The 23,711-nt window shown below is 33.0% G+C and overlaps 4 protein-coding genes across 5 annotated transcripts; 2 read left to right on the forward strand and 2 right to left on the reverse strand.

The window, feature by feature from the left end:
* Positions 1-264: 264 nt before the first annotated feature.
* Mcm3 (minichromosome maintenance 3) lies at positions 265-7,768 on the forward strand. Its single transcript, XM_013312350.1, has 14 exons — positions 265-454; positions 526-803; positions 893-1,067; positions 1,268-1,506; positions 1,727-1,966; positions 2,519-2,683; positions 3,115-3,313; positions 3,752-3,900; positions 4,443-4,533; positions 4,961-5,176; positions 5,415-5,555; positions 5,915-6,022; positions 6,411-6,553; positions 6,919-7,768. Exons 1-14 carry the CDS (start codon positions 383-385, stop codon positions 7,118-7,120), a joined length of 2,418 nt encoding a protein of 805 aa, XP_013167804.1. The 5' UTR covers positions 265-382; the 3' UTR covers positions 7,121-7,768.
* A 762-nt stretch (positions 7,769-8,530) lies between these two features.
* ppan (Brix domain-containing protein peter pan) lies at positions 8,531-12,250 on the reverse strand. Its single transcript, XM_013311182.1, has 10 exons — positions 11,926-12,250; positions 11,604-11,756; positions 11,252-11,422; positions 10,594-10,716; positions 10,325-10,386; positions 9,850-10,003; positions 9,605-9,705; positions 9,378-9,506; positions 9,135-9,235; positions 8,531-8,889 (listed from the first exon to the last, which is right to left on the reverse strand). The coding sequence occupies exons 1-10, from the start codon at positions 12,109-12,111 to the stop codon at positions 8,549-8,551; spliced, it is 1,521 nt and encodes a 506-aa protein (XP_013166636.1). The 5' UTR covers positions 12,112-12,250; the 3' UTR covers positions 8,531-8,548.
* A 3,099-nt stretch (positions 12,251-15,349) lies between these two features.
* Positions 15,350-18,173, reverse strand: EloB (transcription elongation factor elongin B). 2 transcript variants are annotated; one of them, XM_013312129.1, is made up of 5 exons: positions 18,153-18,173; positions 17,810-17,903; positions 17,224-17,368; positions 16,598-16,700; positions 15,350-15,548 (listed from the first exon to the last, which is right to left on the reverse strand). In XM_013312129.1, the coding sequence occupies exons 1-5, from the start codon at positions 18,156-18,158 to the stop codon at positions 15,534-15,536; spliced, it is 363 nt and encodes a 120-aa protein (XP_013167583.1). In that variant the 5' UTR covers positions 18,159-18,173; the 3' UTR covers positions 15,350-15,533. The 2 variants fall into 2 exon arrangements, with proteins under 2 accessions (XP_013167583.1, XP_013167591.1); XM_013312137.1 differs by lacking the exon at positions 18,153-18,173 and adding an exon at positions 18,014-18,054.
* Positions 18,174-18,581: 408 nt separating this feature from the next.
* On the forward strand, positions 18,582-23,553 carry LOC106117906 (zinc finger protein 668). The gene is made up of 7 exons (XM_013312421.1): positions 18,582-19,004; positions 19,254-19,378; positions 19,735-19,867; positions 20,044-20,211; positions 20,505-20,657; positions 21,048-21,713; positions 22,096-23,553. The coding sequence occupies exons 1-6, from the start codon at positions 18,752-18,754 to the stop codon at positions 21,701-21,703; spliced, it is 1,488 nt and encodes a 495-aa protein (XP_013167875.1). The 5' UTR covers positions 18,582-18,751; the 3' UTR covers positions 21,704-21,713; positions 22,096-23,553.
* Positions 23,554-23,711: the final 158 nt, after the last annotated feature.

The following is a 23,711-nucleotide window of genomic DNA, read 5'->3' on the forward strand; positions in this document are numbered from 1 at the left end:
ATTTTCTTCGGAAAAATCTTACTTGGAAAGTTGTAAAAGGCTTAATGTATTGCTTATGAAATCATACATAAGAATAAATTATATTTAATGAATTTTACAAACGTGAAGCCGAAATAGTGGGATAAATATAAGCGATACACCTTTTATTTGCTCTTTGAAATCATACGCCAAACTAACCATTGTGACCTAAAGGTCTATGTTACCAGGTCATAAAATTAAAAAAAACTAACTATTAACTGATAATGTCAATGTCATCATACTGAATGAAGTCTAATATATTTCGCGCCAAATTCTTCAGATGTATCGTTTAGTTTTGTCGTTTTAATTTAGGTTTAAAAGTTTTGTTTTGTTTTGTTTGTATTATTAGCAAATAGCACTAACTATGGAAGACGGAGATTTTGATCAACGTTTAAGAGACTTGCAAAGAGAATATCTAGAGTTTTTAGACGATGAAGTAAGTTAGAAAAATGTATTTCTAAGATAAAGTGAATGAACAGCATTTAATACATCGGTTCTTAATTTCAGGAAGACCAAGGGGTATACATGGAAAAAGTAAAAGAAATGATTTCGGCCGGCAAAAAACGACTGGTTGTAAATATTAATGATCTTAGAAGAAAGAATCCAGCTCGTGCCAAAAATCTATTAGAAAGTGCTTTTGAAGAGCAGATTGCATTTCAAAAGGCTCTTAAGGAATATGTGTCATCAATTGATCCAACATTTGCTAAAGAAATGGAAGAGTTTTTTGTTGCATTTTCTGGTAGCTTTGGAACTAAACATGTCACACCGAGAAGTTTAACTTCACGGTTAGTAAATAAAAACAGAATACAAACTTGCTTTCCTTATTATCCTGATCGACTGCCCATTTAAATAACTTTTTATGTTTTGTTCACAGTTACTTAGGTAACTTAATTTGTGTGGAGGGTATAGTGACGAGGGTGTCTCTGGTGCGACCTAAGGTGGTAAGGAGTGTACACTATTGTCCGGTCACTAAGAAGGTTATGGAGAGGAAGTATACTGATTTGACTTCTTTTGAGGCTTTCCCAACTTCTGCTGTATACCCTACCAAGGTATTAACCGTGTTTTTTATTATATCTTATATTATTGATTTCAGCAAATATAGAACACTGAAAGCTATAACTATGTTTGTAAAAATTAATAATCAAATAATTTTAACCCAACAATTTTTAATATTGTCTTCTTTCAAGACATATTGCAAATGAAAATCTTTATTGACCTTTAACATATCATTTACATTTTGGATTTCTAGGATGATGAAGGCAATCCATTAGAGACAGAATATGGTTTATCTCGGTACAAGGATCATCAGACCTTAACAGTACAAGAAATGCCAGAGCGAGCACCCGCAGGTCAGTTGCCTCGCAGTGTAGACGTGATCTGTGATGATGATCTCGTAGACAAGTGTAAACCGGGAGACAGGGTGCAGATTGTCGGAAACTATAGATGTCTACCATCTAAACAAGGTAGCTTCACCGCAGGAACATTCAGGTAAGTTATTCTAGCTTTAAATTTTGAATTTATGAATTACTAGCTGTTGCCCATGGCTCCAACCACACAGAATTAAATAAAACTAACAAACTAATTAATAAGTAGCCTATGTTCTACATCTATGCTTAATTTATACATATACATTTATAATATTAGTATTGTAAGATAGTAAGATTGATTTCTTATAATCTCAGTTAGTTTAAAAAAAACATATTTCCAGGACAATTTTGATAGCAAATAATGTAACAGAAATAAACAAAGATGCGGACTTAGCAATCACAATGGAAGACATCAAACTTTGCAAGCGGTTAGCAAAACGAACAAATATGGATATGTTTGAAATGTTAAGCAAATCTCTAGCTCCATCTATACATGGACATGATTATATCAAGAAGGCTATTCTATGCTTATTGCTTGGTGGCATGGAGAAAATATTGCCTAATGGAACAAGACTTAGAGGGTGAGTTATAAAGAAGGCTCGGAGCTTACCCATAGTCAACCACCCGGTCAAGTGCGGGTTGGTCGACTTCACAAATATCTTTGAATTTCTTCTTAGATATGTACAGGTTGCATCATGATGTTTTCCTTCACCATAAGAACGTCGGATAGATGTACATATATCGGAAATTGAAAAACACATTGGTACATGCCTGGGTTCGAACCCAGGACCTGCCGATTGCAAGTCAAGTGCTTAACCCCTGAGCCACCGTCGCTCTTTTATGATAGAATTAAATTTTAGTATGTATAGCAATTATTTTAAATTTTTATATTAAATATACTAGTGCTTGACTATAAACCGACTTGATAGTAAGTGGCTATGTGGTCGAAGTATACACACTAGCTTAGTAAGTACCTATTTATCCTACTCTTGAAGGCACCCTCGTTATAGCTAGACGGAAACACTGACACTGACTATACGATGACGAACGATAGACCAATTTAAGTCTATTTTGTAATGTACTAACTACACAATCTTTGGAGTTTTGCACTTTTTAATATATTTTTTTTGCAGTGATATAAACATCTTATTAATCGGAGACCCATCAGTGGCGAAGTCTCAGTTACTGCGCTATGTGCTGCTGACAGCTCCGCGTGCGGTCACCACCACTGGCAGAGGGTCTTCCGGTGTGGGTCTCACTGCTGCCGTCACCACTGATCCTGATACTGGGGATAGAAGGTAAGTTTAGTAGAACAAGAAAAAGTAAAGGTCATAAAAGCTTGCTTTTAAGCCTTGTTATAAAACACACGTATTTTTGTAAGTAGATAGACATCTCTTTCGAGGTTGGAGCTAACACTATGTTGGGGGTGATTAGGCCTTAAACATGGCCCAGTGTGGATTGGTTGATTTTATCTTTGAATTACTTGACGTTTAATTTGACCTTAAGAAAAATATTGGTGATTTTATCTTACTAATATTATAAATGAAAATATTTGGATGGATGGATGGATGGATGTTTGTTTGAAGGTATCTCCAGAACGTTTAACTGATCGTGAGGAAATCTGACATAGATGTAGAACATAGTCTGGAAGAACACATAGGCAATTCAATATTTTTTAATTCAACACGGACGGAGTTGCAGGCTACAGCTACTTATTATGCATTTGCAGATTGGAAGCCGGTGCGATGGTGCTAGCTGATCGTGGCGTGGTCTGTATTGACGAGTTTGACAAGATGTCTGATATAGACCGCACTGCTATCCACGAGGTGATGGAGCAGGGCCGCGTCACCATCGCCAAGGCTGGTGTCCATGCCTCGCTAAATGCACGCTGCTCCGTACTTGCCGCTGCTAACCCCGTCTATGGCAGGGTAAGTTTACATAGACCTCTATTCTATTATAATCTATAATAAAAAAAAATTGGTTTATCTCTATGTTATTGGGAAAAAATTATAAATATAACAAGAAATGGCTGAACTGATGACGGGTCTTAGATTGGAAGGTAACTGATGTTTGCGGGAGTAACTTCAACTTTTTTTAAAATATGTTCTAACATGGTCGGTTTATTAGCATCTCTATTTTTTTTATTCACTACAAAATTAAAACTACAACTTTTAGTGTTTGTTTGTCGTGATGTCTGTTAATTTGTGTACATTATTCTCTTAAACAGTCTAACCTATATGATTTCAGTTTTCACTAATGTAATTTGGATAACTTCACTTAACATTAAGCCTTTATTTTAACACAATCAGTGGAGAAATAAAAAAGATATAGACATATCCAAGTAATAAAGTTATATTCTGTCATAGTACGACCAATACAAGACACCAATGGAGAACATCGGGCTACAAGATTCATTGTTATCACGTTTCGACCTGCTATTCGTGATGCTGGATATTGCAGATGCAGATCACGACAACCTCATCTCAGAACACGTCCTACGAATGCATAGATACAGGTATTTACACGACCTAGACACGAGACACTAAAATTGATGACTTGCAGATCAGTGAACGGACTTCCAACTCAGCTCAATTTGTACCTTTATAGAAAGACTAGCTATGGCCCGCGATTTTATCTGCTTGGAATAACAAAAAAGTTAATGAATAGCCTATGTGTTCTTCCAGACTATGTTCTATATCTATGCCACATTTCATCGAGATGCAGCCTTTGTGGAGATACCTTCAAACAAACAGCCATCCATCTAAACATTCGCATTTATAATATTAGTAAGATTTGCGTTTCTGATTGAACTGAACTTTTGAACCGATTCAGAGTTGATTCACATGCGTTTAATACTAAATAGTCATGTCACTGATTACAGTGACACGGTTTAGCTAAGATTTGCTTAAATTTAGCTTGTAATTACGATTTTTGTGATTGTTTGACTTAGTAATACTTAATTAATGTAATAAAACAGTATTCAAGTCAGCTTTAAATATAAATAAATGTTAAATGTTTAAAATAGAAATAATAGTATTGTTAAATTAATTATTTCAGAAATCCGAAAGAACAAGACGGGGAAGTGCTTCCAATGGGGTCAACAGTGGAAATGCTTTCAACTGAAAATCCTGATACTGAAGAAGTTGACGTGAGTTCTATACTTTCCAATTATCTTGGCTTTTGTTAATAGATGGGGCTAGTTATAGTTTTAGGATCGTATTCAACTGATTTAAAATGAAAATGTAATTAAAAAAATGACAATTTTATTAAATTTTACGAACAAAGTTTCCGAGTAGTAGAAAATTTGTGAATTTTAACATACTTTAGACGCTTTATTTTTACTAATTTTTATACCTTTTTAATCTTATCTTACTTCTTACTAATATTATAAATGCGAATGTTTAGATGGATGGGTGGATGAATCTTTGTTAGAAGGTATCTCTGTAACTTCTGAAATTTGACACACATTTAAGAAAATATATAGGCTATTTTTAAGGTATTTCTTTGATTTCGCGGGGGCATAGTCACGGGCGACAGCTAGCTACTAATAAAATTGTATTTGTATATATTTGCAGGAGTCAAAGGAGAGTATGTACGAGAAGTACGACGAGCTGCTGCACGGCGCCAGCCGCAGCAAGAAGGAGCAGATCCTGAGCACCAGGTTCATGCGGAAGTACATCCACATAGCGCGGCTGCTGCGTCCCAAGCTGACACAGGACGCCTGCGACCTCATCGCTGACGAGTACACCCGCCTCCGCAACCATGACATCATGGAGACAGACGTCGCCAGGGTACCCACACCAACATACATCTTACTTATATTGCGAAAGTTTGGATGGATGGATGTTAGAAGTTTTAGAAATTATTATTAATTAGAATAATTTGACACGAATGGCGCGTTTTCATTACAAAGTCAAATGTCAGAATGATTAGTGAGGGGACATAAACTAATACCTAACCTAGCTTCTCGGTGCGGACGTATATGAACTGAAGATAAGAAAAAAAATCAATAATGTTGTACGTGCGCAGACGCAGCCGGTGACAGCTCGGTCGTTGGAGACGCTGATCCGTCTGGCGACAGCACACGCCAAGTGCAGGCTCAGCTTCCAAGTGGCGGAGGAAGACGCACGCGCAGCTATCGAACTGCTCCACTTCGCTTACTTCAAGAAGGTTTACCCTTTTCTTATAATTATGTGAAGGAAAATTGAATTTTATGGCTGAGAGGTACATAGGCAGGGGAAATATTCTCTTTCTGTGGATCTCCTCCTTTGTTTATTAAAGACAACGCACCTGTAATTGCAGATTTCTATGGACGAATTCCGATGGCACGCTCGATTGCCAACTTATAATATAAAAAACAATTACGTAGCCCAGATGACCTTGGGTCACCTTGATAAAAATATAGCTTATAGAAAGGACGTCACTTAACAGCCCGGCTCTCCCAAGATTTCTAATAACCCCTTTATGTTGTTGATTTAGTTATTTTTCAATTTATAACATGAAATGATTAATACAAAATTATTTATTAGGTGTTAACCAAGGAGAAGCGTCGTAAGAGGCGCGCCTCCTCAGAGGAAGAGGGCGCAGCGCCTGAGAGCGAACGCCCCAAGAAGCCCCGCGCCAAGAGATCCCGCAAGGTCAGTCAAATAAGCTATGCTAAAATGATAGTCAAAAATCTATATGACTATATGTCTATATGAAGAATCAAAAAGCATAATTAGAAGCCTATGTGTTATTCCAGACTATGTTCTACATCCATGCCAAATTTCATCGAGATCTGGAGATACCTTCAAACAAACATCCATCCATCTAAACGTTCGTATTTTTAATATTAGTAAGATTACCTGAGCAACACAATTTTTTTTATATAACTAACTAACTAGGCCTAGATGGATGCGAGGAAAAACATTGTTAACTCTATTTTGTCAAAGTAAATGACAGGGATGAGTAGAGTAAGATATGTTTTATACAGAGATTTTTCCTCAGAAACTCGCGGTATCTAAGACAATAAAATTTAATTTCCAGGAGAAAGGTGATGGCGAAGACCCATACGAGTTCTCCTCAGACGAGGAGGTGGAGCCCGTGCTGCGAGCTGCTCACGACACGCAGCCCGAGTCACAGCGCGCAGCTACCTCTGCAGCCAGCACATCTACTATCGATGCTGAAAGGTACGGTATACAAAAATAAGCATTTTATAAGGTTATTTAAACATCTTGAATAATTTAAAGACAAACATAGATATGCATAGTCAATGTTTCTTTGCCGCTGTAAGATTTGTACAAAGCAGATGAGCAAGAAATTTTTAATGTTATAAAAATTACAACCAATATTAAACAGGAAGGTGCCTTTTCACAATACTAATCTTATTGTTAGTATTTAAAGTCGCACACAACAGCTTTCTTCTAATCTATTTACTAATATTATAGAGAGGAAAGATTTGTTTGTTTTTGTTTGCTCCGAGACTACTAAACCGATTTAAAAAATACTTTCACTGTTGGTAAGGTACAAAAATAACTCGATTTTTTATTTCCAGGTTAACACAATTCAAGTCAGCACTGCAACAGTTGTTCCGGGAGCAACGAGCCAACTCTCTACCGTTAGACAAAGTAACAAGTTATGTGAACAACAAGTACTCTCACCAAACCTTCTCCTCAGACGAGGTGCAGGCTGCGCTGCACCGCATGACCCAAGACAACCAACTCATGATGGCTGATGATATAGTCTTCCTCATATAGATACATAGATATGTAACCTGAGGATGGAGCGTTTCATGCAAAAGAAAACACTGAGGGAATTTATCCATACAACAGTTCTCCGGAGGCCTTTTTTCTCGCTTCAATATTGTGCCTCGGATTAAGTGAATAGGTTATAAGTCTATGCCTGTATTGAAACCCAACTAATAGGTCCCTAAGATAATCCTTAAGTATAGATTTCTCAAACTAAATCTATACAAAGGTAGTCTAACTCCGAGTACCGCTGTTAGTTTAGACCTTATGTCCTAGACCTTTATTCTACATTGATAGGTAAGAGTGGTCTAGACTTTCCACTTAGGGAATTAGATGTAAGTACAAACAGTCCTAGAAAGAAAACCTAGTAATGTAAGCGAGGCCCAGATTTAGGTACCTTAGCGGACCTAGGTAAGACCTATACATACATAGACTTAAGTATTATTTTATGTGTTTTTTGTGATCAGCAATTAAATATCAAAAATCCGGTAAATACTATTAAATTGTTTATCTAAAAATCTAGATCTTATGTGATTCTAATGTTTAAGAAAATCTAACCAGTGAATTGTCTTCTCTATATTTTACCACTCATCAGGTGAAATGTAAATTATTGAACTGAAAGGTGAAGCAATAGTTTTATTATTATTATTATTAAATATTCAGTGATCACTTTATTTTTATAATATTTTGTTTTTAATGTACTTTAAGTTAATTTACTGTTTCTATTTCATTAAAAAATGCAGCATTTTTATTTCATTTTTAATCATAATAATTTAAATATGTTTTATTTTAGTAAAATAATTTCAAATCTTTGAATAAAAAAAAATCATTTCAATTTTCAACTTTTGAATAATTATTATTGAATTATATTTAATTAATGATTGATTTAAATAATTTTGTAATAAATCAGATGTTTTGATGAATAATAATTTTCATTACAGAATCAGCCAAACACAAGTCAACTATAATAGTGTTTTCTAATTTTAACAGAGGATTTACACTGCTGAAAAATATATAAACTTGTGTGTTTTAAGCAGTGGAAACCCACTGTGAACAATAATTTTGTATTTCAATTTAATGGTTCAAATTAAATGATTTGTATAAAATTAATTGTTTGATTTTTATTCGACAACAAAATGAAGGTTTTCAATTCGTATGTATTTTTTTAATGGTATAATGGCTTAAAGGTCGTCATCTCGTGTATTCCTCAATAAATTCCAGTTTGATAGCTCCACGCGTTCATGAAAAATGTGTTTTCAGACAGAAAAGTGATCTTATAAGGGTTCCGTTTTTTCCTTTTCATGTACGGAACCCTAAAAATAAGTACCCATAAGAAAACTAGTTTTTCTTATATTTCGTCACTCTAACTTAATAAGGATTTACAGAGTAATAAAATGACAAAATTAATTATACGTTTTTATTCACATTACTTACAAATTATTTCCTAGCCTTTCCTTTGCCTTTTGACATTTTCTTTTCCCGTCCTTTCCCTTTACTGAATTTATTAATTTTTCCACCAAATACTTTTTGTTTGCCCTGTCTTTGTCTACTTGAATCTTCGTTTTTGTTGAATCTTTTCCCATCTCTATTTCTCTTGAAATTTCCTTTACCTTCTTCGTTATTCTCGAATCTTCTCTTACCATAATTTTGTGATTTCTGGCCGCTGTCATCGTTCTTTTGGTATTTCTTCTTTAATTTCTTATCTAACCTCATTTTTTTAAAACCTCTTGCTGGTTCATCTGTCTTTCGCTTCCTTGATAGATTTTGACTGAAGAGATCTAAAAATAATAATGTAAAAAATGTACAAACTTAAAATTGACCAAAGATTATCTGACAAAACAGATGGGGGCAAGTCGCGCGACTGTTATTGATGTTACAAACGTCAAAGTGCAAACGACGCCTAAATTTACTCGCTATAGTGGAAAAGCAGTTTTATAAAAATATTAACTCTAGTTTGTCAGTTTTACGATCAAAGTCAACTTTGTAAGATAGATGGCGCTATACGTATGTAAGTGAGATGTACCTTGTTCGGGCTCAGCGCCGACCTCCTGCCTGTAGTAATCAGCGTCGTCCTCCTCCGCTTCTCCACCTGTCGCCGTTTCCGCAGCAGCCAGCTCCATTAATCTGACACACAGATTAAATAATTTTAACCCTTAAACTATTAAATGCACATTGAATTACGCATCTATTAATTTACTGGATGTGAAGATTATTTTTGCGTGAACCTGGACATCATAAAAAATTATTTTTAATAATAAATTCATACCTCTGGTTCTCAGTAAGTTCTTTCTTCTTCTTGATACCTTCTAGCGCCTTCTGCTTTAGTTCTTCTTTCTCGTGCTGTTTACGTTTCACGTTCTCATCTTGCTGCGCTTTACGTTTCTCTTTAAGACGTCTGCAAAAATCAATAACATAAAAAACTATATATTAAGCAATTATCTATTAATCTCTAAATTAGATCTATTGGGTTGAAGATTCTAGATTTTTTATAACCTCTTTTCTTCTCTCTTTTTCTTTATTAGAGCTTTCTCCTCTTCCGTCTTCTCTATAAGCTCGTGGTAAAGAACTTCTCCGTCCATTAGACCATCTTCCACCTGAAATATGGAGATTTATCAATTAAACATATAAAAAAATCTAATAAAACAGCAACTGCATAGTCAAAGAAATTAATTTACGATCTGCAAACTGTCACCATAAGACAAGTACACCGTTTTCACAATAAACGTTCTTGACTATACCTTTATTAGCTGCATGGTTATCCTGGGGCCTAGTTCTACCAGTCGTATGGCGGACTTGGAGTCTGCTGCAGCACCGCGCGAGGCGAGGCTTTGCGGCAACGTCACTTGAGCGTTCGCATCATCTTCGAACTCACTCTCTGACATCAATGCCGCTCTGAAATTAAAAATAAATTACACTTCAGTCCAATTTAAAGCTGATTCAAGACAAAAATTTCCAAGCTTTGTTTGAAATATACATTTTTAAATTGTATAAAATGGAAAAACCTATTTCATTTTGATTAGTAAGTATTTTTACACATTATTAGTTAGAATCAAGTCATGTGTCAGAATGATTAGTGAGGGGACATAAACGTCGACATTTTAATAAGGCTAGTGTTGCGCCAGTACACCGACACAGTGTATCATTTTCTTCCTAATAGTATACAGTGGTAAGAAATATAGAACAATTCTATGTCTTTACATTTATAAAACTTACTTGTCAAAGAATTCCGACATATCCTTACATCTGTTTAAATTGGGTATTTTTCCTTGCACCATCTAAAATATAAATTGTTAAAGTTGTAGTACATAAATATGGGTTTCCACTGACATAAATCTATATAAAACATATCTCTTTTATTTTTAAACATGTTTAATGGAACCGGACAATGACTGTTTCTTTTAAAGGTTTTCCAGTTATGTGGTACACACTTATCCAAGTATGACTTTAGTTTAAAATTTTGAATATACCTCGATTAACTTTACCTTTTTAGTGCCTTTATTCAGTCCTACAGGTATCGCACGTATGACGTAATGTCGCATATCTATTAGTTTCGTAGTTGGATTGTAATTCATGAGAACACAGCGTCTAATATTTTTAAGTTTCACCTGAAAAGTCGTACAAATAATTAATTCTCTCTCTCTCTCAAGGTGCCTCTCCATTTAATGGAGGTTGGCCGTCAGCTCAGTGAACTTTCGCCGATCTTGTGCCAAGCAAAATAAATGTTCCACGCTGGTGACATTCGTCCATTCCTTGATATTTCGCAACCACGATTTCTTTCTTCCTCCAGCGCGTCTTTTGCCCATCATAATTAGTCAATTAACATATGAAAATAGTGAAAAAATGGCATCAGAAGTAAGATAGAAATTATTTTTAAGTATATTTGGTTAATACAACTATTGTAACACTTGTACTAAAACAATATTATTAAGTTTTTGATGACAATTTATATTTATGCAGGCATTTTGAGCTGTAAGAAGCACCCATACCCAATATAATTTTTCTGTAGATATATGAATGCAGAAGAAGCAAGATGTGTCAGGACCGTGCCAAATGTAAGTATATAGCCTCTGCCTACCCCTCTGGGTTAGAGATGTGAGTTATGTTGTTGTATTTAGCCAATGCAAGTCTACTGTAACTTACTGTAGTTATATTAATAGTAGGGAACATGTTCTGAAACATTGTAGCCATGAGTTTCATATGGTTGCCCTCTCCGGAGAAACTGTTGAGGACAATGAGAGGTGCACTCTTGAATGCTCGTGACATCACATACTGCTTCCGCAGAGATGAGACAACATCTCTGGCCAAACTGTACTGGAGGAAAAAGTATTTTATGAGTTACGAATATGACATAAATTGCAATGTAATATTTGTATGTGTAAGAATTTTGTGTCAAAATGGCTAAAAAATTTTAGTTCAGTACTTTTAAAAAAAATTAAGAGATTCATGAAATTAATTGCTTTCAAAATGTACTGTATTGAATAAATATACTTACATTATGTAATCTAAATGTGAGTGTAGGTCCTCGAGGCAGCCGAGCGAGGCGCATGTATGAACCCAGCTCCGTCTCTGTGAACATCATCATGTGGGACACATGTAGATAACCAGACACCGACAGGAAGTCTTTGATTGTATTCTTCTTTCTTTCCTAAAAAAAATTGGCCAATTTACTTAAAATATACTGCATTTGTGTCTGATATTTAAATATGTTATTGTAGAAATATAAATTATAGTAACACAATATGATATTTTCAAGTTTAAATTGACATATATTTTGATGTAAATTTGATAATATAAAGAAAAGAAATAGTACAAACCTTTAGCTGTGATGCGGTAAACGGCTCCATTATTTTTCTAAAATCCTTAGTTAATTCCATCAGATGTTTTGAACATTTTCCTCTGTGAATAACGAATGAGTGCGGCGCCTTCACTAAATGGTCAGGTTCTAGAGCCTCTTTAGTTGCAGTGTTTCTTTTCACACATTTACCCTTACGTTTTCCCATTGTTAATTTAAATAAAATGATCTAACCGCAACCAAAATACAATTTCATGTATATTCAAAGGTAAACAAAAATTATTTTAAGGTTAGATATAACATGCCAAACAGCACGCCTCCTTTTGACAATTGTAAAAAATGACAGTGACAGGAGTGGCTGACACTGACAGTAACGTTCCTATTAAAGTAGAAAATTGAAGCCAGTACTAAAAAAACTTAGTAACATTACAAAAACTGTCTTGTTGTTTGGTTTGTGTGGCAGTCTTTTTAACCTAGGTAATATTATTAACCATCCATGGCGCAGGTGTTAAGCGCTTGACCGGACCTAAAATCCTATACGATCAACTTAGAATATGCGTTAAACCACTAACTATATTACATATTAGTATCACTAATTAAAACTGATGTTGGTTCGAAAATTTTATCAACATTGAAAAGGAGAAATAATAACACGGCAAAACAAATCAAAACAGCTTTATTTCCTGCTGGTTCTCTTAAAATTTCCCATACTTGCTCATAAATACTACATTACATATCTTTCAACTGTCAAAATGCCGACGATGGTTTTGTTCATATTATTTATTAAAAAAAAACAATTGCCATATAAATTTTTCAGATGAGTACATTGAATGAACCGCTTACAAAAAACCAACACCGACCAACTGCTATTGCTACACCAGTCCATGGACGTTATAGCTTTATGAAGAGTTTAAGAGAAAGTTTGAACAAATATACGATATAAAAGTGCCCAATATTTAGTTTGATAGATACTAATATTGGGCTTCTCGATCATGTACTTTGGCAGAAAGAAAATTATCTACGAGAAAAGCTACTTAAAAAAAACAAATGTCAGTGAGAGTGGTAACGCGCGAAAGTTTAAATAATTTTCCTATCTTAGAGTGCAACATTTTTCATACTATTTATGGGTTAAATTTTGAATTGTGGATTTTAAGAGCTTATTAAAATTTACTAGCTATTTAATAGAACCGACGTTATATAATATTTAATGTATTGGGTTTGCATTGACGTCATATTTTAGACCACAAAAGTAGTTTTCATTAGTTTTTTTGTACATAAAATATTATGTTAAAGTCTTACAGCTGATATTGTATTTTTAGTGTTGCATTTAATTGTTTCGTTTATTATTTACATTAATCATTTTATTGTTAATATGTAATTTATTGTTAGCAGTATTAGAGATGAAAATATTTTTAAATTCATAGAAAGCCAATGAATTGGATCTATGTATACAGATAACAATTACTACATGCGAGAAATTTAAATATTACCTTTCACACAAAACTATTCATTCTTCATAGTATTAACAGGACTAGCACCGTTTTAGTTACGCCACGACACATTTACGATACACAACATCAATACTATCTTGCCATGGATTTCCACTGCCCAACACTATAAACACATCTTTCATTAAAAAAGATATGTTTTTACTCATATGTTTCAGCAGTGAAAACCCATCGTAATAGTTTGACACACGTTAGTTAGACTATCAATGCAAAACCCAAAAACGAATTAAAATTAGTAGATAATTTACAAAATGTACTATTGAAAAAAAATATATAAATGAAAATGCAGTTACCTTGACATAAAAAAAAAGTTTACAGACTTTGGGGGGTATCTTCGATTATTGTAAGATATAAAAAGCCCCTAAATATTACCCTATTAAATTAGCTATAAACTATAGTTCATTCTATACTATAATCAGTTAAATACACTGACCTCTATATATGGACAGGCTATAAGCCGTGGTATTTTGTGCCTATTTGATTTATACCATTTTGGCGCTGACGGTAACGGTTGGTAGTGGTGGTGAGGATTCGAACTAATAACAGAGACAGATTCTTATAGGCGCATGAACAACCAAGCAAAAGCAGACATTTACAAGTAGTGACCTGTCCATTTCTATAGAGACCAGTGGTTAAAAACCACATCAATTTTAAAATTAACAGTACTTATAAAGTGACAGTGCTAGATATCTCGCAATGTCAATACCTCCCAGAGATATCTTTTCGTTGATAAAGAAAATGAGAAAAAGTTAATCAGCCTTGTGCTAAAGTGATTAGCACATTAAAGTAATAACGAAAGTTGCACAGGAAAATGTCGGCATTATCGATAAAGATCATAAAACATTGGTTATTTTCTATTTTTTTTTTATGATTGGAATACAAAAATTTTGTATAATCAGTAAAATTATTAACTATTGTAATATTAGGCATACGATCTGTTTCTGCAAGACACATCAGAGAGAGACCGGACCGTATTATTTAATTTTTTAGTGTTACCATAGTTTACATAAGAGACTTACACTTACAAAACAAATGCCCTAGCGATTTAATTAATGATAATATTTAATATTAAAGTTCAAATAATATTTACTGATTATACAAAAAAGCAAGATATTATTTAATTTGCAATAATTATAAAAAATAAAAATAAAAGCGTGAAGCTATGATACAAATTACAATTATTAGTAGGGACGTTAGCGTCAGTTTTCAGTGCAAATACAAAACATAAGAGATTTTCTTATTTTTATAGTTCAAAAGTACAATACCCTTTATACAGACAGGATAAATGTGATGTCTTGTTCGTTTTCAAGGATAAAAAAGAATGTGGCAACTTTGTGAAATGTGTAATATCAAAATGGTTTCAAAATGGCGGACGTCAATGACAGTTCGTTTTATGAATCTGACATTTATTGACAATAAACCAATATCGGAATTATTAATTGTGTGCTTTTAAATATTTAAAGTATAAAATATGATTATTTTAATATGTCTCCTTGGGACATCAGATCGACATATTACATAGGTTTTTCTTTAGACGCTCTGTAAGGAAGTTCCTTAATAGGTTAACGAGATGACCTTCAGTAAATAAACGGTCAAACCAAAAAATCGATCGATGATCACAGATAGATTTCAAAGCGCATGTTTTAACCATTTTGAATAGGCGATGGATTAGGTTTTTAGATTACTATTGATAAATCGAAAAAACATGGTTTGAAATCCATCATTGGTTTCAACCGTGCACTTCTATTTGTAATTTCGCTACTATGTGAACAAAAACTATATTATTCGTATTGCTAAATACATTTCGAACATGTAATCGCAATTCGTTAAATAAATTTATCACATTTGACCGCGATAATGTTTCCTGTCTCGTTAAAAATTCTGACAATACACTAAAAAAAAGCACAACAATCGTCCAAGCTTCACAAAAATACTAAAAACTGTGTAGAATCGTGTTAAAATCGAACACAAATTAATTGATAAAACATTAACAAAATATGTTGATGCAAATTGTATCGAGTGAGTCACGATGTGGCGACGATGTCTGCGCCGGAACTTTGAATATTACTTTAGTACAGTCGATACGTTGTTAGTGTTGGAGTCCGAGACGTTGCCGAGCTGTTTAGTGTTGATCCATCTATAACAAAGCAATATATTACTTAGTATCTACTTATAATCTAAGAATCATAATCTAAAAATACCCATTTTGTTTATATATAGATAAAAGAAAAATAAAATGAAATCAAGAGTGGTTAGTAAGAGTATTTATTGATGATTTAAGAGATTCAATTTTAGTTTTTGAGTTTATACAGCATGAAAAATTATTTTCTTTATAAGCATTCTATAGTGGAATAATGTTGGGTTTCTGAGATCAAAATCCCCGGTTAAAAAATGACCATGACGGTATATTTTATCCAGAGACATTGGTGTCGAAAACCCACGGTAAGAAACAAAGAAATTAGTTTGTGTGAGTGAAAATATCCGCGGAATATTTTTGTATTAAACAGTACAATTATTGAGAAAGTTTATGTTTAATTTTTTATAGTGTTTTTTTTTATAACGTTCCAACGAGAAACGCGACGTGGTATTAACATATTTATCATAAACATTAAGTAAAAATATTAGTTTTTCCTTAATTAGTCTAATTGAGCAGCACAGCATGAGAAACCGCTGGACAAAGTTGATGAACAAAAAGTATTATATAATTTTATGTACAGATGAAATAACTCTGCCTTACAATGACATGTCATGACTGGTCATTGTCGCTGCAACTTGTCCATACCATAGACAAAATTAAAACTATAATCAAAACACATCCACTGCACAAGGTCGCAGATTTAGGCCACATCTGGAATTGAATTAATTTACATATGTCATTTTTTTGTTATATTTTTGCATGCCACGGTGAAAAATTTTGTTATGTTTTAGTAAGAAAAAATGTGTTAATTTAAGATTAGAAAATGTTGAGTTGTTATTGTGTTAGTTTAAGCCAATTATTTACAAGCGTACATTAGTAACCATTTATTTTTGTAGAATATTTTTAAATTTTTTTGGCCCTATTTATCGTTTTTTTTAAATTATTTTTTTAATGTACCATATTTATAATATCTCCTTATTAGAATTAGTTGGGTCTGATCACAGAAGTATATTTTTAATAACTTCTTTTGTCTATTCAATAATTTTTACCTGTTCTTGACCATTAGTTTCCTGTGACTTCATAACATCAGGTAGATCAGGTGGTGCTGAGTACGGGGTCAGATCCAGGGCTTCAAATTCTCCGTTTTCTTTCCTGTAACATCAAGAATGAACTACTCATATATCTTTGTTTTATAAAATAAATCTTTACTATTTGTTCACATACTTAAATTGTCTAAAAAAAACAAAATAAATATGCCATGTTATCTTACATACAATGTCCATTTAGCAATAATCATGATTTTTTAATGATAAAATTAATTATTTAACACTACATTGACTTCTAAATCCATAAAGATTAGAGTTTATCTTACTACTATTATCTATTCTATTCTCTCTGAAATTGGGCATTGAATATAGTCTAAAAAACACATAGGCTAATACTACTAGGCTATACTATTTAATTATTCAATATAGGAGCTATGAATAGGACACAATATATTAGTCTTATTGAGGATATTGATATATACTATTGATATATACTAAATTAATAACTTACTAAGGAAATAATAAAGAATCATTTTTTTAAAAAGCAAGTTGGCGAAGATTTAACAAAAATTAAACTGACCACTGTCCATAGTTATTAGAGATGTAATAAAACATAGTCTTGTTCTAACCTTAGTGCCAGTCCGATAGGTGCAGGTGATTGAGCTTTAGCTGTGGCCGATGTAAGTCCATATTCCGCAAGAGTCTTCTCATCCTCCATAAGTTGACTATCCTTGTTGAATAACATCTGACTTGGTGGGGGCACCTTTAGTATGCCTGGAATATTAAATAAAGCTTAGTGCAGTTTGCTTTTATTGAATATAACTAATTATATACTTCTTTAACAGAAGCAACAGTTGCCAGAATACATATGTTACAAGTTTTAAAATCCTTTCCCATAGGCTTATATCATTGCTTTAAGTGGTAACTTAAGCTTTCTTTTTGTTTAATTATAAACATTGAGATAAGTTGTAAAAAAATTATGTACTGTAAATACTAATAAATTCAAGGTAAAAATGGAATTCTTATAATTGTGTAAAATAGATTGTTTTCAGATGAACAATGATTAAAACATAGTAATCATTATATATGGTCGCGTGGTAATATTATTTGAGATGTTTACAACAAATGTATGCAACAAAGTCGCTTATTTTATATGTCCGACATTGTCTAAAAACTAAAAATAGCATAATCTGATATCATACATTTCTCACTCACCTTCTATCATTTTCTTCAACTCTAGAACAGTCGTAGTGTCTTTGGCGTCTGTAAAGATGGTTAACTTTTTTCGCCGAATCATTAAAAAGACATCCTGAAAACAAATTGCACATTTGAGGTTACATGTCTGATTTATTTTAACTTTACACGTAATAAAACCAAATTTCACTTGTTAAACGTATATCCACAATAAAAACAACATACCATATTGAAATTATACTAAATTATAGCCTACTTATTATTTTAAATATAAAAAAGCTTCAAGGCGTACGAAATGGAATTAAATATTAAATGACAACTAACGGATGTAGATTATAGATACAAAATATGAAAATAGACACACCATCATTTCTAATTTTGGTCGTGAGTACAAGTTTCTTATCAAATACTGTAAATTTTGAAGAACCCAATATTTTTTTTACTAAAATCGAAAAAAAAACGCTAAACTACATAAAACAATGCTAGGGGAATAAATATCTGTTAGTTTCTTCCTTTAATTAATTTGAACGTAGTATTTTCAGAATGTCAGTCAGGTCGGCGTTTGGCGTCGTTGGTGCGTTCGAAAACTATATACATTTTTTGTTCATAATTTTTTATGTTGTTAGTAAAAACAATAAAACATATTATCTAGTTGATTATATGACTAAAAAACTTAATTTCGATATTCTAAGTTATTTTCAATACATTAAATGATTTTTTCCTAGAATGTTAATTAAAAATCTTTCCGTTTTAATCTATAACAAGGGAAGTGTCAATACAGCATGAATCCCGAACGAAGTTTTCATTTTGAAGATAAATTGTATAAAATTTGTATTTGTTATGCTTAGCCTACCAAATGTTCGTAAATTATGCCTTAGTAATTTACATTCGTACGAGATTTTCTATAAAATGTAAAAACAAGTAAACACAATTTAACATCAATAGTAACCTCTAAGTCATTACATGTATTCCGATATGAATCCTAAAATTTGTGTTATTTGTCGTAATTCAAAACCTGTTAACCAGACGGACAATCGTTTAGTAACTGAAAATTGTGGCCACGTAAAATGTATGAATTGTCTTCTGCTTGAAAAATCTGGTTGCGTAGCTTGCTTGAGAGAGGGAAGTGATCAGGAGTCAGGAGAAGCACCGACAGACTCCAAAGAATTGGTTAAAAAGAAAAAACCGGAGACATCACATGTAAGAATTGTTACAGGTACTGAATCAACCAAAATTTGTATCGGAAATAATGTCTTTGACCAAACTCAGTCACAACAAATCTTTTATCACCCTTCAATATGAACCAATTACTACAGAGTTAAGAGAAAAGCTTATTGAATATTTAAAATGTAATCAGTCATAAATAGTATAAAATTCACTTCCACATTTAAATATACAATTTAAATAGATATAATAATTAATTCTTGCATATTAAAATATGTAACAATTTACTCATTTTTTTCAGTTGAAAATGAGAAATTCTATGAATGCACAGTATGTGAGAAGAGATTTCATGCCCGCAGCCAAGTTGCCTATCATGCATACTGTAATGGACAGAGAAAGCCCTACCAATGTCCCGAATGTAACAAGGTTTGAATTTAAAGTTAACATTGTATCACATATTAACACATCCAGAGCCACCAACTGGCAAGTTAACTGTAAGATATAATTATACTGGTATGAAAATATTCATTATAATTTCTATGTTAAGAAATTTGTAAATTTTTGGCTAAACTTTGTGGCACTTAAATAAACTCCAGAGTAAATTATTTGTCCAATAAGTTTGATCATGTTCACCACTTATGGACAAAATTTAAGTTGTCATTGAGTATACCTTCCCACCCTTTTCTTATAAGGAAAGGGGACTAAAAAGTCAATGATATGCATCAAATAATTATAACAGATTAGAATTCACTAAAACTAATTAAAATGTAACAATATTTCAGAGCTTTGCAACCCATTCCCACTTCAAGTACCACATGCGTGTGCACCGCAATGAACGGACATATGCCTGCGATGTGTGCGGTGACAGTTTCTTCCAGATGTCAAAGCTGCAACGTCACAAACTGAAGCACACAAGTAAGCTATGCTTCTGTTTACTTTATACACACAATATTCAAAGGCATGATATGATATCTGACTATAGAGATTTTTTTTATTTCAAAAAAGGATTAAAAGCGTTTTTTCTTATAGAAATTACTTTTAAATACACTTATTTTAATATTATTGCTAAATCAGGTTATATTATGTTTTAGAAGAGAAAAAATATGCCTGTACAGTTTGTACCAAAGGTTTCAACAACTTGACCTCACTGCGTAAGCACAGTTTGACACACACGGAGGAACGGCCGTACCAATGCAGCGCGTGCGGACGTCGCTTCAGAGACGGCTCCAATTATAGGAAACATGTTGCCAAACATGAGAGTATGTATGACTTTAAATTATTTTAGTAAATGTGCGACAAAGTTTCCTGCAGCATCATGAAATACGAGACAATCTGGTAACAAACTCTTGAGTATGGTTGTCTGAGATATTTAATAGTTCTTCTATTGATTAAAAGTGTGGGAGTTAGTGTAGTTATTACCAAGGAGCCATTGTTTGTTTTTACCCTTTTCATATCAAGATTGAGGTAATAAATTACTGCAGTTATTAAACGTTTATCCAAAATTATCAATAACTAGGCATTCACAGCAATGTATCATATATTATCCCTACAGTGAAGAAGTGCGGTTGTGAGGGATGTGGTAGGTCGGGCGCGTGCTGCGTGCAGCCGGCAGCGACGCGGGCGCTGCGCTCGCACCAGTGTCCGCGCTGCCCGCAGGCCTTCCACTCCGGTAAAGACATGAGAAGACACGCTGCCGTGCACTCCGGTTAGTATGTGCTCTGCCATACTGCTTATTTTAAACTATCTGTAGCATAAAATATAATAATATCTTTTAAAGTGTTTAACGGGGTAAACTGAACGCTTCCAATAGGTGGCACTAGCTCCAAGAGTGGGCTGTTATGTCAAATATTATAATTTTAGATATTAAAAATTGTATTTGCAGATGTATGCATTCCTTATTTCGTTTTTTGTTTTAAACATTTTATAAACTTGTAAAAGTTAGTTATTTTTGAATTTCTAGACTACCACCGTCGGAGTACTTTGTGCTACTGACATTATTGATCTATTTGACATTGATAGTGAATAAAAGGCATTTATTTTCAATCTTTTGGAGTATGACAAAAAAAGAAAAATGTAACCTAATTTTTTTATTTAGATTCGAAGCCATTTCGTTGCAAAGTGTGCAATAGACGTTTCAGAAGGAAGGATAACTTGGAGCGTCACATTAGAAACACCCACCCAGAGTACGTGCCCGCCACCGCTGTTGAATGCGACGAGGGCGTTCTCAAACAAGTCGCAAACACGAACGGACAAACTGAACAACATATAGAAACAAATGGAGCGACCGAAATAAATAAACTAGAAATACTCGAACAACTACCACTTTTAACGCAAGAAGTCATAGAAAAACATATGTATATTGAAGTGGATATTGATACAAAAGATTGTAAAGATGAGAAACAAAACAATAAAGATTTCATAGACAAATCGTATATTCTAGAAGCTAATAATGCAAGAGAAAGTGTTATAGTCGAGAAGAGGAATGCTGATAGTGAGAAGAAACCGGCCAGTCCCGCCCCGGAGTATGGCTATGTGCATAAAATAAGACGGGCTAACTTGATGAGGACATCCAAAGAGATCCCACTCCCGCCGATAGATGAGCAGAAGATGATGAAATTAAAAGAGAATAGTGACTTGAATGAGTTCCATTCGAGGCCGCCCATAAAGAATGTGGAGCTCTACAAAATGATACTGACCAACGATAAACAAGTGTTGAGTCAAGTGTCGCCGGGCGCGGATACGGAGGCGTGAAATATAATGGGTAAGATATCTTTTTAATATACAACTTACTAATATTATAAGTGCCAATGTTTAGATGAATGTATGGATGGATGTTTATTAGAAGGTATCTCCAGAAAAGCTGAACAGATCATGAAATTTGGCATATATATAGAACAGTCTGGAAGAGAAATATAGGCTACTTAATTATGTTTTTTTTAATTCCGCGCGGACAGAGTCACGGCGACCTCTAATTATTTAAATAATTGAGAGAGAAAAAAAAAGGCAAACGGATATGTCCAAATTGACACATGACAGTTGTTTGGCGGGAAAGATAACAGTTTATTAGTTTGCAAAGTTTACTCTGTGCTCGCTTCAAAATGGCATTTTGTAAGTTAATAGACATTTATGTTTTTTCTTTACAGAAATGTTTGGAACTAAAGGCTGAATGTGGTGATTTTATGCATGAGACGGATACAGGAATTACTGCTATGTAAAATCAATTAAATCGTTTATCTAAAAACACAAAATATCAATGAAATGGTATAATAAAATACTGCAAACATATATAATTTTAAATCTTTAGTTAACTCAAAATGGATTACACATGTAAGTGTTTTTTTATTTTTACTATATTGAATACTTTTATATATGTTTGATGTATATATGAATTTTCCAACATATAAACTCGTCTTACCGCTGGTTTCTGAGACCAAAATATCTGTATAAAACATATCGTCATCCCTATCATTATGTTTGACAAAACAGAGATGACAATATGTTTTAAACAGAGATTTTAGAGTCGGAAACACACGGTTAGGCATTTGTGGTAAAGTTCGTATTATGATTGTTGTATGAATTTGTATGGGATATAATCAGGATACAGATAAAATAAATCATAATGATGTGTCTTATTGGGCTTATAAATGCAATGTTTAGTTATGAAATGTCAAATGTTTATTATCTACATTACATAATATAAGGATCCTAAAATCAGTCATAAATATTACTAACATTGTTGCTTTTAAGAACGTCCAAGACGTATGTAGTTTTAAGGTATATATAGCTGTGAACTTTATTATTTTTATATACATAAGTGTCCAGTGAGATTTAGAAACGTTGTTATTTTAAAGTTTATCTGGCTGGAAGGACCAAAATTTTTAAATTGGTATTTGATCTCATTTGAATTTGGAATTTTTTCTTTTTTATTCGAAATTTATTATTAATTAATTAAAACGGTAAGTCGTCCGTAGAATAATAATGTTTCTGAATCTATTCGTCAGTTGATTGCATTTAAATATATTTGTTCCTTAAAAAGGTTACGGGCATTCTGTATTATAAAGGACAAGTTTTAGTTTTGTATTTGAACATAATAATTTGTGTTACTTATTTTTCTATTTTTTTATAGGATATTTTTTAGAACATCACAAAAATGCCCTTTATTCAAATAAATACTTAATTCAACACAATGTTACCATGTAGTAATGGCAATAATCAGAAGACTGTATTTGAAAAAAAAAACATTGCCAGAGTAGAAATTTTTTTTCACTCTAGGTTTTATATTTTCAATGAAATTTTTGGGATTTTGCGTAAAGCTTCGTCTGCCAAAAAAAAATGTATGTGATAAAAAAAAATTGTAAACAATTTCGCGTTTGTGAAAAGTTATAGATTTATAATTACGACTGATGTTTGTGATCTCTTTCATATGTTGATCTCAAGTTTATAATTTAAGGTAACGCAACATCTATATTATCGGATAAAGATTTTTGTAACGTTCAAAATTGAATTAATCGAATGTTTGAATATTCAACGACTATTGCAGCTTGACTTGGTGACTTCAGAAAGTTTTGTATACGTGTTTTTCATTTAAATAAATGCATTAAATCAACGATATTATTCTTTTAATTTTTTTTAAAAAAATCACTGACATTTTAATCACATCGTCACTAAATAAGAGGTAACTTGATGTTTATTTAACACAAAAGTGTAATGTCTTTCGTGCGTGTTATTTTGGGTTTATGAATCTAAAAAGTATAAGGAT

The sequence above is a fragment of the Papilio xuthus genome, unplaced genomic scaffold (genome assembly GCF_000836235.2).
Source record: "Papilio xuthus unplaced genomic scaffold, Pxut_1.1 DF829567.1, whole genome shotgun sequence".
NCBI lineage: Eukaryota > Metazoa > Arthropoda > Insecta > Lepidoptera > Papilionidae > Papilio > Papilio xuthus.